Here is a 15,463-nt window from a genome sequence, read left to right as displayed (position 1 = left end):
GGTGAGGAGTGATCATTAGGGACAGCTGAGACTCATTGAGGCCAGGCAGGTGATCAACAGGGAGTGAAAATACACAGGTGAGGGAGTGAGGCGATCAGCCAGGGCCAGGATGTGACAATTATTATAACTTGCATGAAAGGAAGAATTATGTTGAATATTGCCAAAGCATCAAGAGTGATATGTAAGGCAAGAAGCAACAATGAAAAACATTGGAGAATCCCATAAATCAATGGGTGTTAACGAAATGAAATCACAAATGGTGGATTTAATCAAACTTAAGAGGACATGTGTTGTGTTATAAGAGAGAAGAATTTAGTTTACTCCAAACTGAAAACCTGCTCTTATGTGTATGTACTACAAGCTTCTGTGGTAAGTAAGATGACATATTGGTGATACGATGGCATATAAACTCCTGCTTTGCTGAACAATAATTGACAAAGGAGTGAACAACATGGTGACTTCCAAATCCCCGGAGATTCCCGAGGTTAATGGCATACGTGCAGTATATAACCGATAAGAACACATGTTTGCTCTGTTTCAATTCGAAACCGCTTCAAAGGGCAAAAAGTTCACACTTTGCCTCAGGAAGAAATAAAACATTTGACAGTGGATTCATGAGATTATTGTTTTTTCATAGGGCTAAAGCACTTAATCAATAATGCAGGAGTGAGAGAATATGAATATTTACTCACCAGGAATTTTAAAACGTAGAAGACATGCTGTATTGTTCGACAGCAGGTTGTATAGGAAACATTCAAAACTACAGAATCGTATTGTCAAAGTTAAAATAGGCCACATTCACAAGGCGGACCATTGCTGCTGTTTTGGATGTATTTCTTCATGTCTATTCTAGGATGTAACCAATATGACACCGATGTGAATTGACAGCCATGTTGAAAAGACTTCGTGTACAGTGATATTAACAAAAGATGTCACAGCTTGTTTTGAACCGATTCTGGTTTTGATGTCTGTTCTCTATTTCTGACATAAAATGGATGCTTCTCTCCAAATATCAACCAAGCCATCAATTTCACCTCCTTTCCATAGTCTGTATTGTCCTTCAGGAGAGAGACACACTTGGCTAAACCAGGCGGCCATAGTAATAAGGTCAAAACACTGGTCTGAGCTAGGGCTGAACGATATGCCGTGTCATGGCGATAACCGCGATATTCACATCGCAGGGACGTGCAATTTTTTTTAATTTTTTTTTTCAGGGCGTTCGATATTAAGTAGGTACTCAAACACGTCATGTTACAATTATTTTGCTGCTTGCTACAAAAGGAAAACTTGTGCGGCTCTCATGTCAGGGGTACTTGAGTGGAGTGACATGCAGGCTCTGAGTCTGCATGCACAGCAAACAACTATTTCAGATGCCTTTGCCGGTGTTACACCATACTGTATGAGAAAGGTTCAAAACGGCATAAAGGAGCTGGTGTATAGCTGTTCTTCATTTTATTTTTATAATGTTGTTTAAAAGATGTCCACTACTTTGCTGTTATTTGCACAAAAAAGGTTTTAATTGTGGAATAAAAAGTTAAATTACCTATTTGGTCACGTATGTTAATTCCCTAATGTGATAATGAAGCTTCCTATAGTTTAATGTAATACGTTTAATCTCTTGGATCCCTTCTAGACACCACTCTTCTTCATTCACAGGTGAACCCCCTTATTTGAGGGTAAGCAACCTGCATTATCATGACATGTTAGATCATGACTTAAGGTATGATGAGTCAACCAGTTAAGATCCAGACGTCCGTGACTAAAATCCTTCATCCGGTTAAATATAGTTAAAAAAAACGCAATATATATCGCAGGGGGAAAAAATATCGCAATGTCAGTTTTTTTCAATATCGTGCAGTCTGTCTGAGCTGTATCTCAAATTAAGATCATCTGTATTAAAACACACCTGACATAGATTACTATAAAAACGATACTTCAACTCGTTATATATCGTTCCCACCCAATTCCTTGGTGAAGGTGGTTCAAAGGTCTAAACTCTACTTTTAAAACACGAACAAAACCAGTGTGTTGTTATGGCTACGCATGAGTGTCGATTGAGAATGTGGTTACATTGAGGCAGATACGTTTCTTCTTTTTTATTATTTTATTTTTTTAACAGGATGAGTGAGGGTAAAATGACATTACATTCAAGACTTCATGACACCAAGAAATCAACTGCCAACAAAACCAGACCCAAATGAGATAGTACCAAATAGGCGCTTTCACACCGGAGTGCTTTTCCCTTTTAGTTCCGATAGTTCCTGGGATTTTGTGTTCACACCAAAAAGAGAACTTATTCATGAGAACTTTTCCCCCATTTTCAGTCCCTGCTAGAGAGCAGGTACTTTCCTGGGGAGAAAAAAGTTCCAATTTCTGATTGGCTGGGCGAATTGCAAATCACGCCCCGTAAAGCTCTGAAACGTTTTGTGAAGCCGCCATTGTATTTGCTGGCATTAGCATTATTAGCATTAGCATTAGCCAGGGGCAGACTGGCCATTGGGAATACCGGGAGTTTTCCCAAGTGGGCGAGTACCGAAGTGGGCCGGTCAGACAATTCAGTAGCAAATTATTCTGACTGAATTAAGACAAAATTAAATACTTGATTGTGTTATATCAGCATCCACAGCACAATACCTAGACTAGAGTCAGATTGTTTAAAGAACTGTGGCCATCCATAGACCGTAGAAAATAATGATAGTGATGAGTGCAACGTTTGTCAGTCCCAGCCTTCAACAGTGGTCATCATCCACACTATAGGGCCTTTCCCCTGTGAACCTGGAGGAGAGCTCTCTGCCTGTCAGCTGTCCCATGGTGCTTGGAGAGGGCTCATGGTCTTTTTAATTCCCAGCCAATCTTCTGTCCATCACACCACTTTATCCCTACTTTAGAGCTCAGCTCAGGTCCACACACTGTCACTTTCTGACACACATCGCAGCCTACACCTCCACAATGCCATAAAATGTTGTCAGTTCCTCCCCACCCCCAACGCACTTTCAATATGAACATCATATTATATTTTCAAACTCGATGTAGGAACAGAACGCCCTGCATACCTCCTCACACCAATCCACTCCATATTTGACTCTTCCTAGCTGTGTTTTAGAGTTTGCGTAATGAGAATGTTTCCATGCGCTGACTAAAATAAGAGCTTTTGGGTTTAGTTTATGACAGATCATGCCTCGCTTATCAGGTGACCAAAGCCGTTCCTAGGGATTTTCCCACATGTTGTTAATAATGAGAAAAAGGTGGATTTTAAGCGGCACAACATGCACAGCCCAGCAAAGGTAAAGAAGCCACCCCTCGTATGCTGCCATTCTCAGGAGATGCCATGAATAAGGGATTAGCTTCAAGCTGTGAGTCAAGCTCTGGTTCTTTTAGTTGCTTTACATATTTAAGGCCGAATTTTGCACTAGCAGAACAGTCGGCTTAAAGTCAAAGGAGATTGTGCAGCAGTTGTGTAAAGTAGAAACGAGTTGAAGGCAAGTATATATTGATGTATGTTCGTGGAGTTCTTGACGTTTATCACAGTTAATCATGGACCCTGACCTTGTAAATGTGCAAGTGAAAATGTTTAGTTGTAGTCTTAAAGAAAGCCAAATATATCCCACCATGTTGTATGTTCACAGTAAATGAATTTCTTTATGATATAGAGATGTTGAGCCAAGATCAGGAAGCTTCCGGTGAGCGCCATGGAGTCATATCGCTGCTGATTTTATCTCCCAAGACTAATGCCAGGGATAAACTGCCTAATCCATCATACATTTAATTGCCTCAGCTATGATCTCTGCTACTGATATCAACTTTACGAGCGAATGTACATAACGTTGATTAAATACCCTTTCCCTCGAAATGCCAAGTGATAATATGAGAATGGAATTCTGAAATAAAGTCGTTAGAAAAAAACAGTTTGATAAGATGATGGTTTTCTTGGAGTTATGAATGTTTGCCATATTACTGGCTGTATAAATAAAGACTATTGGTGTTATTAAAAATGCTCCAGCTACTGTCTCTTGTGGTGTTGTAACATCTGAATGTCAGAACCATTGTCCGAACCAAGGATCATGTTTTTTTTTTTACATTTTGTACGTTCGATCCTGTATCTTTTGGTTCCACATTGCAATGATGTGAGAGCTATAAAGAACTCTACTCAATATATCCACGTGATGTTGTCATTACCTACGTCTGTTTGCTATTGGTTGGCTTTGAAACTGGCTTTTCCAAACTATGCACTTATCCATGCGATTACTATTATATATTAATTGACACAGGAATTTTAATTGGATCTTGAGGAGGAGCTGCAGTGGTAATTCAAGGACAAACTGAAACAAAACACTGTTTCTATAGCAACATTGAACAGTAAATAACTATTTTGCTCCAATCAACACACCTAAAAGTCCAAACCATTCCAACAATGCTTTCATACTTGAGAGCTATGTTCAGTTTCATCAGCACCAAGACTGCCACTTTTCCTCAGAGTTCTTTTTGGCTGGTTGGTTTCATAGCTTTTTTTGGGGTTTGGATAAAAGTGCAAAGTCACAAAGCTCGGATAAAACAATGTAGGTAAAAAGTTCCAGGTCCTGTCTGAATGCACTGTATGAAATAACTTTAAATATATCAGTGAGTTAATTGTAAGGGATAGGCTTAGGGGTGTGACATCTCTAGGTGGTCGACCAATCACAATAGAGTCCGCCAATCAATCAATCAGAGCAGACTGGGCTCTGGTTTCAGACAGAGGGTGAAAAGAGGTGCTGTAGCACAGGCAGTATGAGAGAAATAAAGAGAACATTAAAGCATGGACTCATGTCACAGTAGAGACACTAAATACATATATGAACCTGACAAAGTGAATATGTCCTATTTTTAATAACCTAAACCTACGAGTACTGACATATTCCTCTTCTTTTGACAGTTTTACTGTACGTGTGACTGCATTTGTTTGTGACTCATGGAAAAGCTTCTGAGTCTGTGCATTCTCACATATTCCGTTCTTTTGCACATTTATTTTCTGTCCTGAGGGAAAACTTCCTCTTTTTCTCTCACTCATATAGCCTGCTGCAGTCCCGCAGGACGAGGACCCCTCAGCATACTTACTCACCACATTTCGTGTGATTCCCCACTCCGCTGCACAGCAGTCTCAAGAGACCAATCAAACCGTCTGCTCGCTCCCAGCAAGGTGTATGAATCACACAAGATAAAACACATCCAGTGATTAAAGAGTTTCAATGTGAAGAATTTATTCTGTTTGCCATCTCACAGAGATATCTTATAATATTAATACAATGGTATTACATTACTGAAGTAACAAATCGCAGTTTATGTTGAAGAAGCAGGTTAATAAGAAATGAAAGACATCATACACACATTTGAGACATCATATTTAGATATTCAGACACTTTAAATGCTAAAGTTAAACAAAAAAAAAGTAATATTGGTGATAATGAAACAACACAAAGTCAATCCTACAAAGCAACAACATTTCATGAAGACGTGAGGTCGGATGTAGGATCTTCTGAACCATAAAACACACATAAATATAAATGAAATAATAATCATTGTTATTGCACATTTGAATCTATACTCCTAAGTTTGTCAATTCAAATCCTATGTTTCCTCTTTGGGATACAAACTATTATTAATGACAGATGTTGTTTAACGTTTTTTGTGATTAACCTACTGTTAAAAAAGAAATGCCCCAAAACGTCACACGGATTGGTCGAAACAGACAAACCCTTTGAACATGATACAAACACAACAAAGAAAATTGCACAGAGCAAACAAGTGTGAAATAATGAAGTCTTTACATTTCATCACAAACAACAGGAAAGACACCTTGTGTATTTCAATTTGAATAAATCAGAAATGTAACTGAGAACTTGTCTCCTACAAAGTTTGCTCATTAAAACGATTTTGCATCCAGGCAATTAGCCTTTGCTTGAATGTGATAATATTGAAATGTAGATTATGTTCATCATCACATTAGATATTGCTGAATGCCTTCCTTATAAATTATTCAGCGATATGAAATGTTATCCTGTTAAGTTATGTTAAATAGCAAGACTAAAAGCCTGTTTGTATTTAAAATCATTTGTTCAGATACAAATGTTGTCTTAGATTAAATTATATATCAGCAAAGATGGAAAATTCGATTTTTACTGGGTTATAGAGGATGCTAATAGGCGCGTTCACACCGGAGTACTTTCCCCCGTACTTTTCTCGTTTAGTTCCGTTAGTGCCTGGAATTTTGCAAACCACGCCCTGTAAAACTCTGAAAAGTTTTGTGAAGCCGCCATTGTATTTGCTGGCATTAGCATTATTAGCATTAGCATTAGCCCCGCGCACCAACGGAGAGAGACTAACTTATGGCAACACAAAAGAAAACATGGGAGCGGTGGAGATGAGGAGGTGTCGGCGTTCTGGCGATTTACTCGGGAGGCTTCAGTAGAAGCTGCTGGGAGTCCCAGCAGCTTCTACTGAAGCCAGTCCCCAACTCCAGGGACTTCGGTTGGCAGTATACGCCGTGAAGTGGTTTGCGGCCTGCCAGTAAACTCAAAGCAGAAGAAGAAGAAGTGACGTCAGCGGCTTCATTTCATCTTCATTTGTGTAATCTTCCCTTACGGCCTGTCCACACAGCGGCGTGCGTTGAAAGCTTCCCCATTCACTTTGAATGGGGTGACGTCACTTTTCGCCGAACTGCATCGTGGGAAACGACGGGGAGCGTTGCTGGCGTGGCTCGCTGCAAAAGTTGAGCAATGTTCCACTTTTGACGCCTCGGCAGAAGCGTCAGCCTTTCGAATCATATGCCAGTACAAGCTCTAGCCAATCAAACCGCTGCTTGTGTGTCAGGGACGGGAGATTCATGTGATTGGTTGTTGGTCGAGTGTCAGACACGCCCGCCGGCAAGCGTCAACGCAAGCCGCTGTGTGGACGGGCCGTCAGGGACTTATTCCGGTGTGAACGCGTTCTACTCTTTAGTTCCATGGGGGAACTAAGTGCTGGGCACTGAGTACAGCAAAGTACTATTAATGTTAGCGTTTTATGGTAAGGTCAATGCATAAAACAATCCTTAAAAAAGGAGGTAGGGTACACTCCTAGTTTCTTTTTAGATTTGGGGTTATAGTATATAAATAAATAAAATGTTTGCCGATTTATCACACAAAATACAATTTTACAAATAAAGCAATGAAGTAAATAACATATTTCACGTTTGATAAGCTTGCACTTAAGGAACAATTATTACAATTTGTATATCTTAAAGAGTGGTATACAACATTTTTTTTTTTAAATACACTTGATAAGGCAAAACAGCTTTGTTAAACATTTCATGAATTCACATACATTTGCATCTGCCACCTATTTAAGCGGTAAATTCAAGAGTTTCTTGATAAGTGTTTAAAACGCTTCCTCGCAAAAAATCAACAAAACATTCACGGTTGTCTTTAACTCTCAGGATGACGAAGGCATGTATTGAAGTGTTGATGGAGATTGACTGTTCTAATGGATTCAGTGACACACGGTAATTGGGGTTGAAATTAGAAGAAACTAGAACACTGTACAGCTATAACCCCGAATAAACCAGCAAGTACAGAAATGTTAACTAATACAGAAAGCACCGCTATGGGATGTTTCAATCCAGGAATAGACACCCTTCGTATAAATAAATCTTTTGAGGAAGGATGACGCTGCTTAATCAATATTTGCCAATGTGAATTAATTCCATTTTTTAATGAAAATGTCAGGTCATTGTTAACATGTATGTTCCATCCAGAAATAACCCTAGCTAGGTTTTTTTTTTTAAGTTTCTGTTTTGTAAAGAAGTGTTGCTGTGCTGAAAGTAGAATTTGAGATTTTTCGACATTCAACATTCTTATAAATTGGCATTGATGATTTCACTTGAGTCAGTGTATGGTGGGGCTGAAGACAGATTAATAAAACACAAATAAAAAAACGAAAATATGGAGTAAACTTCTGTAGCCTTTTCCAAATCTGCTTTACTAACGCTAAGGCTAGCAGCTTGAAGCTAAAGCAGATTCTACTAGCATACTAGCATAACAAACCCAAATATTTTGCTGAATCAAATATTACTTTGTATCTTTGTAACTCTCCATTGTGACTTAAACATAATAACAGGTGCGATTAAAACAACGAAACCAGTTACACTTTTGAGAAAAACTTCTGTTCTGTTTGTTACAAAGGCTAATGACGAGCTAATGCTTTTAAGATCTATTAGCTTAGCCTACTTGTGATGTGCTTTTTGGTTGTCATCATCAGGTATTTGTTTCATGTATGAAATCAAAGGTTGGACCAGTGTCATTATTTATTTTCCTGACATTATGAATAGAGAGGTGAAGTCCCTCCCCTTTCGGGGGAGCTCCATGGGACCTTATTTCGGAAAATTATGTATCGAAGTCAATGGCGAGAGAAAGATTATCTTTCGATCCCGTTTGAATTGTGCCACGAATTACACATATGATGTTTATCAATTTAAAAGATGATTTTGCAAGTCAACATTTTTTAAATGTGTCGTAAAACTGTGAAGTAACACATTTTTTTGTGTGAAACCGCTCAATGAACTACATCTCCCGTCTCGCACCACACTCCAAGACGGCCGTCACGTTGGCACATTTCACTTCTTTCTTTCAGAATGAGGCGAAAAGTATTAAAAGAGGTGAAAATCACTACAAGTCTGGGCATGTTGAGAGCCGTACATACACACAAGGGGAGTTAGTCGGTTCCGTAACGGCCCCTACACACGGCGGAGTGCGTTGCCGCTTGGCAGTGGGCGTGTCTTGAGCTTGGGGAGTTTACGCGACCAACAACCAATCACACGAATCTCTCCTGTCAATTGCATAAAAGGTTTTACATGTCACACTTTATATGATGAAAATGTATGACATTAATGTCTATGGTGCTATTTTACGCACAATCCATGCTGGCTAAATACTGTCTATGCCTGCTAGCTGTCCATTCAAACGAAGTACACTGGATATAAAATCCCCAAACAGGCGAAAACCTACCATTTTCACCCACTGGCTCTGCCACCTCTCTCCATGCCTGGCACCTCCGGTTTGTATCCCGGGAGGTGAACAGGGACTGATCCTAAAGCACCGGGTGATTCCCTACCGCTACGATTATTTTCTCCTCCATTTTGAACTGCGGTCTGGCTCTCCTAGCATACACGCGGTTTGATTGGCTAGCGCTTGTACTGGCAGATTTGCATAAATAGGATTTGATTGGCTGACGCCTCCGTCGAAGCGTCAAAAGTAGAACATTGCTCTACTTTTGCAGCGAACACCGCGAAAGAAGCTACGCTTTGCTCCCATAATGCAGTTCGGCAAAATGTGACGTCACCCCATCCAAAGTGAATGGATAGAAGCGTTGAAGAGTCAACGCACGCCGCCGTGTGTAGGGGCCGTAAGAGCCAGCATGCGGGACCGGCTTGACAAGGTTTCGGTGAGTAACACGAGTGTAATGTGTAACGTTAATGACATCACTTACGCGACTCTGGGATTTGTAGTCTTTCTAGTTGCGTATTTTTCATAGTCTTATATTTCAACAGTTTTACGACAAACTGACTTTTTTGACATGGAAATTATTTTTTAAGATTGACAAACATCATATGTGTAATTCGTGGCACAATTTTTCCGAAATAAGGTCCCATGGGGCGGAAGTAGAAGGGCGGGACTTTGCCTCTCTATGTATATAGTTTAACGCAGAATAATGTGCAAGTAATGCAGATGAAAATGAAACATAATCTGCACTGTTCTATTCTACTCTGTTTCTTCTTGCACTATTTTTATTCTTTAATCAGTTTTATTGTTTTAAGTCTTATATAACTAGATTGCATTGTTGGAGGAGCTCGGGACTAAAGATTTTCATTGCCATTTCTACACTGTAGCTAGTGTGCATATGACATTAAAGCCTTTGAATCTTGAATCTTTCAATGGTGTTAGTTGCTAGCTTAAGGCTTTCTACAAATATAGACAGAACATTAGATCCTATACCTGTTTCTGATGTTTTGAGTAATATGCTTAAGCCAATTTGGTCTGTAACATTCAGATGTCACAGCAAGCCAATAAATAACTTGGCAAAATAGGTGGAAACAGACAGTGAAAGGGGGAGACTGAAATAAATAAGAAACTCATATCCCCACGTTTATCAAACTCATACATCCTGGAGGGTTGCAGTGGTCCTGAAAATAGGCAGATGAAAATGTTTTGTAACTGTGCTCTTGCCTGTGAGTAGTCCAGACACATTTTGTGGACATTTGACAACCTGTCAGAACACACACATCGTCCAGTTTTCATTTACAAACCAGAGGTTGAAAGACTGTCAAGTTACCTTCTTATTCCATACATCTGACGTGGAGAGAACTATAAACTATATTCATTCTAGTGCCCAGAGCTGGATATAGAGGCATAGAAGCTACATAATGAACATTACAAATACAGGAAACATCATAAAACTGCAAATCTTCATCGGAACTTCACACACGGACCCTTTTGAGTTCAGACCTATAAGAAGAGAAAAAATACACATTAACGGCAAACTGTCCTTTTTGATTAACACTTACATTTGCAATCTAAATGTGTATCATACAGATTACAATATGTGAATGTGTTCTTCCTTTAGGGATGCATTGTCCAAGACAGACTAGAGACCACAGAGTAATCTAAGTAATTTGTTAAATTGCTGTAATCAAATATCCGCAACATGTTGGCCTCACCCAGTGATTCAAAGTCATCTAGATTTGGTTGCAATCTTCACTTAATAAGACTTCTGCTTTCATGTTGATGAGGCCTTGTCTACTTCGGCATGGAACTACAAAAACAATATATGTCTATTGAGTATTTGATGAAACTTGCATTACAGTATACGTGGTAGAAATCAGGTTTTTCCAAAAATGTAAAACGTTAATTTGTTTAGATGGAAATAGACGTGGTGTGTTTGTATAGAAATGAGTTAAAATCAAGAAAATTCGAAAAATAAGTTATCGCCAATTACATGATTAAAATATCATAATGATTTTTTAAAAGTTTAAAGGTCACCTATTATGCAAAATCCACTTGTTTATGTCTTTTATTCATCAACATGTGTCCCCTCTGTGTAAAGAGACTCTGAAAGTTTCAGGAACAAAGATTCTCTCTCTTTTTGTCCTGATCCATTTCTATAAAAACCTGTCTGAAAATGAGCTGATCAGATTTTGGCCACTTTATGATGTCATAACGATTGTCTGGCTTGTGTAACCATTAGCCAATCACCTTATCACCTGAATCTCCTCCTATCACCATTGTGTTCTTCTTTTTAACCAAATCTCTCTCAGAGGGGCGTGGGGAGGGGCTCCTTATTTTCATCTAAAGTAACAGATAGAGAATCAGCACTTTTGAAACAGGGCTGAAACAGAGGGGATTATGGGTAATGCTGCAATGATCTGTTTGGTGTTTGGAGCCAAACACTTCAGAGACATGTTTCTATATATATATCTGAGACCTATGATATATTGATGAAAAACAGTATCATAGGGGACCTTTAAAAAAAAAAAAAAAAATTAACTATGGAAACATACTTTTGTTACAATACCTAATTTAGCCTTAATTGATACTAAAAACTGTTTCTACTTTGACAAAATGTGATTTTATTGTGTGCCCTGGGACAACAAAGTGAAAACCTGTCCTGAATGGAGCAGTCTTATTTTCTACATGTGTATTCTGAAGGTCTTGTTCAAGCTACGCTGAAGCTGATAACAGCATCAGTCACACGGGGGATTAGTTGCACCCAGTGCACCCATCCCTCTGCTTCTCTGCTTGATTCCAACTCTAATCATCTGCATGCTGCCGAGTCTTTACAACTTACTGGACATCTTTGGTATGCGAATGGGCCCGCTGCTGGTGCCATCGCCCCCTTCAGTCAGAGCTTTGATCTCAATGAGGTAGTCCTCTCCGGAGGGGATGTGGAGCTCCACACTGGTCTTATTGGTTTCCAGTACAGAAGTCCTGCTGTGCCAGTTCTGACGATACACCACCTGGAGGGGAGTCGGAGCCTTTCAATTAACATTTCATCTTTGATTTCAGTTGGAAAATACAACTTGATGACCCCATCCCACAGGCCATAAGACTGTTAAAACACCTGCACTTTTGAAAGAACTTACAAAGACACTTGTTTTTACACTGCTATGGACAATCTGCAATAAATGCACATTTTATGGACAATCTTGCACCAAAGATATTGATATTGAAGTGACTATTATTTTGTATATATTGATTTTTTGTGTTTTTTTATCTTAATGTGTGCATATGTGTAAATGTGTCTGTTGATTGTGTATATAGGATATACATACTTTATACATATTATTATACATATCTGTATACTGTATAATTTTACATTCGGGATGGTTGGAAACGTCATTTCGGTCTCTCTGTCTGTAAACACAGACAACTCACATATATCATATCAATATTACAATTACTGTATATAGACTATTCTGCAAAGTTTCTATCATATTCTGTTAGTATTATATTTAAGCAATCATACACGAGAGGCCGTTCTTGCCGCAGTACTGTCGTACCAATAATGACGTTCAAGAAGGCCTCAAGTGTATGATTGCGATTCTATTACACAAACTATCATTGTAATCAACAATATCGTAAAATAATTTCATAATGTGGGCTAATTTGCTCCCAAACCTACACTTTCTGCTTGAGTTAATCTCCGTCAGAAAGTAGTTCCTAGAAAGTAGTATTCAACTCGTCAGTTGAAACAGCCGCAAATCTTTCGTTGGTTTTGTGGTCTGTGTCCATGTCCAACCATTCATCAATAATGAGGCCCCCCAACAAATCAAAATTAACTTTAAAATCTGACATTTTGTAGCTACCGATTTCCAACGAGAGACAATGTATAACAGTGTAACGGCTGTGTGTCGCTATACGTCGCTATGGAAACCACACGATGTAGGCTCATGGAAGTAGTTTCGGTAGGCTAGTGGCGTGTGTAGGCCACTGGATACTTTGTGATTAGGCACGTTCTATTTGATCGTTGTTTGATCGTGGAATCAAACACGCCTATTGACCAATCAGAGAGCTTGCTCAAACCTATGTGTCATAGAATCTATGTTATTGTATTTACTTGTACTATTTTATCTGATTTATTGTGTTGCACTGTTGGAAGAGCCTGTGACCTAAGAATGTCATTGTCATAACTACACTGTAGCTATGCACACATGACAATAAAAGCCTTGAACCATAGCAACTGCATGAAGGACTTAGTTCGACAGTCCCAATATGTGTGTGGGAAATTAATTAATTAGAAATCAAATCAAAAGCAAGAAAAGTATATGTAGGGAAATCTGAGGTTACACAGTCCCTCTATAGGAGGTATTTGATTTAAAATGCCTTGTGAGGTGCAGGTCTGATTGAAAGTGCACAAACATATTTTCATAACTGTCAGGGTTTGAGTTTTTGTGTGTCTAGTTTTGGGGTTATTTTGCTGCTCTGTCCTCCCTGTCGTTAGTTTCCCTGGTGTGTCTAATTGTCTGATTGTGTTCACCAAAAAAAAAATAAAAAAATAAAAATACCTGTTGCCCTTGTGTTTCTCCTCCCCTGCCCGGCTGTTTCTCGTCTCGTGATTACCCCTCCCTGTATTTAGTCTTGTCTCTTCCTGTGTTCAGTGTTGGTTGATTTTTTGTCGTTCATGTCCCCCTTCGTGTTGGTCACAGTCCCTTTTTGTTGTGGATTCTACGTCGTGCATTGTACCTTTTTTGGATTCTTGTTTTTTCAGCTTTTTGTGATTAAAGCTCGCCTTTTGTTCCATTTTGAAAGCATTTGGGTCCTATTTTTCCCCATCCCGTGACAATAACACAATGTGAGGCATCCTTTCTACACATTTTACTCACTTCATTTTCATCAAAATCCAGCATGTTTCATTTCATACTTGATGAGAAACACGTTTTAACAACATGAAGAATATGTGATGTATTTTATTACCTTTGAATCACTGCAGTTCCTTTGCAAAAGTATGAATCTATTTCTGTCAACAGGCAATACTTATCATTAAATAAGCATGGCTTCATTTCTCTAGAGAATAAATGATACATGTTTATGGAAAGCATTATCAATGCTATGTCTTTCCTACAGCAAAGTAGAAAGAGGGAACCAAATAGGATTCATTGTTGTGCGAGTTGGAAGAAGCTTAAGCTGTCTGTGGCATGACGCCTTTGGTTTTATCACCTGGAACAGATCTTTTAATTTTGAAAGGCCAGACAGGGCCAATCCATAATGCACACTGGAGTGCTGAGGTCTATCTTTCCACTGCGATGAGAAAACCATTTATTGGCATGACAGCTGCTGACGCTCTATTTGTTTCTCCAGTTCTGGAGTTTCTGCTTTTATTCTGACAAACTCACCTTGTATCCCGTCACCTCAGACTCATTTTCCATCGCTTTCACATGTTCCCAATTCAGAAAGATCTTAGAGTTGCTCAGGTTCCACTCAATATTCCCCGGAGGCTGACTTGGAGCTACAAGATGTGTAATTATATAGACACAGGGTTCACAAATGAATGCACAAACCACAGCTGTAATCATCTGGTGGTGCAGCCGCAGAATACATTTCAAACTAAATACTCGTTAACCTCCTGGAACTCACCTGGGAGAAACAGAGGTCAAGACGAAGAGGAAATGCATGCTCTTATTTATGTGTGCGAAAACACAGCTAATTAGGATCAAATGAATTGTTCAGCCTGAAGCAGCAAAAGTCTTACTGCGTCATAATCTTAGGAGTGAAGTGATCCTGATTTAGGAAGTATTACTGCGGTTATGTTGAAAAACATCAGATACATATATATAAATTATGAATCATGAAATCATTTGTTTTTCACTGTAATGTTCATACTGTATTAAAAAGTATACAAATGTAACCATTATTATTAGTATTCGCCTAAAAACATCCATAATATCATAATAGTCTGTTACACAATGTAATATATATAGTTTGCAGAGGAGATGACTCCCGGCAAGTACTTTAAATATACATTTAAAATACAATTATTTTCCTATAACTATACCCTCTATAATCACAGATAGTTGAGAGGACATTACCTCAATTGTATCTACCATCTACTCCATGGCCCAGTATAGACAGAAGTATTGAGTCTAGCAACCAATGAGTCCAACATACATTCAGTATGGCATTGGAGTAAATGTATTTAAAAATACCTCTTACTGTGGAACGGGATTCCACTAAAAGGCTAAGCAAGAATAAAGACATAAAGCTTTTGTGGTTGGCCTCACGTGGTTTCTTGGTGGTGATGTTGAGAGCGCGGCTGCAGGGTCCGAGGCCGGCGCTGTTCTGGGCTCTGACTGCGATCTGATAGGCTGAGCTGCCCTTCAAGCCGGAGAGCAGAGCCGTGGTGTCGATAACCCTCGCTGCCTCCGCTTCACTCTGCTCAGACCCTTCCTCCCAGAAGAGAACCT

General features: G+C 39.1%; 1 protein-coding gene across 2 annotated transcripts in view; it reads right to left on the bottom strand.

Annotated features, from left to right (window-relative positions):
• Nucleotides 1-5,215: 5,215 nt before the first annotated feature.
• Nucleotides 5,216-15,463, bottom strand: part of cntn6 (contactin 6) — a 115,641-nt gene continuing 105,393 nt past the window's right edge. For both annotated transcript variants that reach the window (XM_079683092.1, XM_079683093.1), the window contains 4 exons: nucleotides 15,281-15,461; nucleotides 14,396-14,508; nucleotides 11,851-12,019; nucleotides 5,216-10,511 (listed from right to left, as the gene is read on the bottom strand). In XM_079683092.1, coding sequence (XP_079539218.1) covers nucleotides 10,423-10,511; nucleotides 11,851-12,019; nucleotides 14,396-14,508; nucleotides 15,281-15,461 — 552 coding nt within the window. In that variant the 3' untranslated portion in view covers nucleotides 5,216-10,422. The remainder of the gene's footprint in view (nucleotides 10,512-11,850; nucleotides 12,020-14,395; nucleotides 14,509-15,280; nucleotides 15,462-15,463) is intronic.

This window comes from Notothenia rossii (assembly GCF_949606895.1).
Source record: "Notothenia rossii genome assembly, chromosome: 5".
In the NCBI taxonomy this organism is placed as follows: Eukaryota; Metazoa; Chordata; class Actinopteri; order Perciformes; family Nototheniidae; genus Notothenia; species Notothenia rossii.
This window is presented reverse-complemented; position numbering and strand designations above follow the sequence as displayed.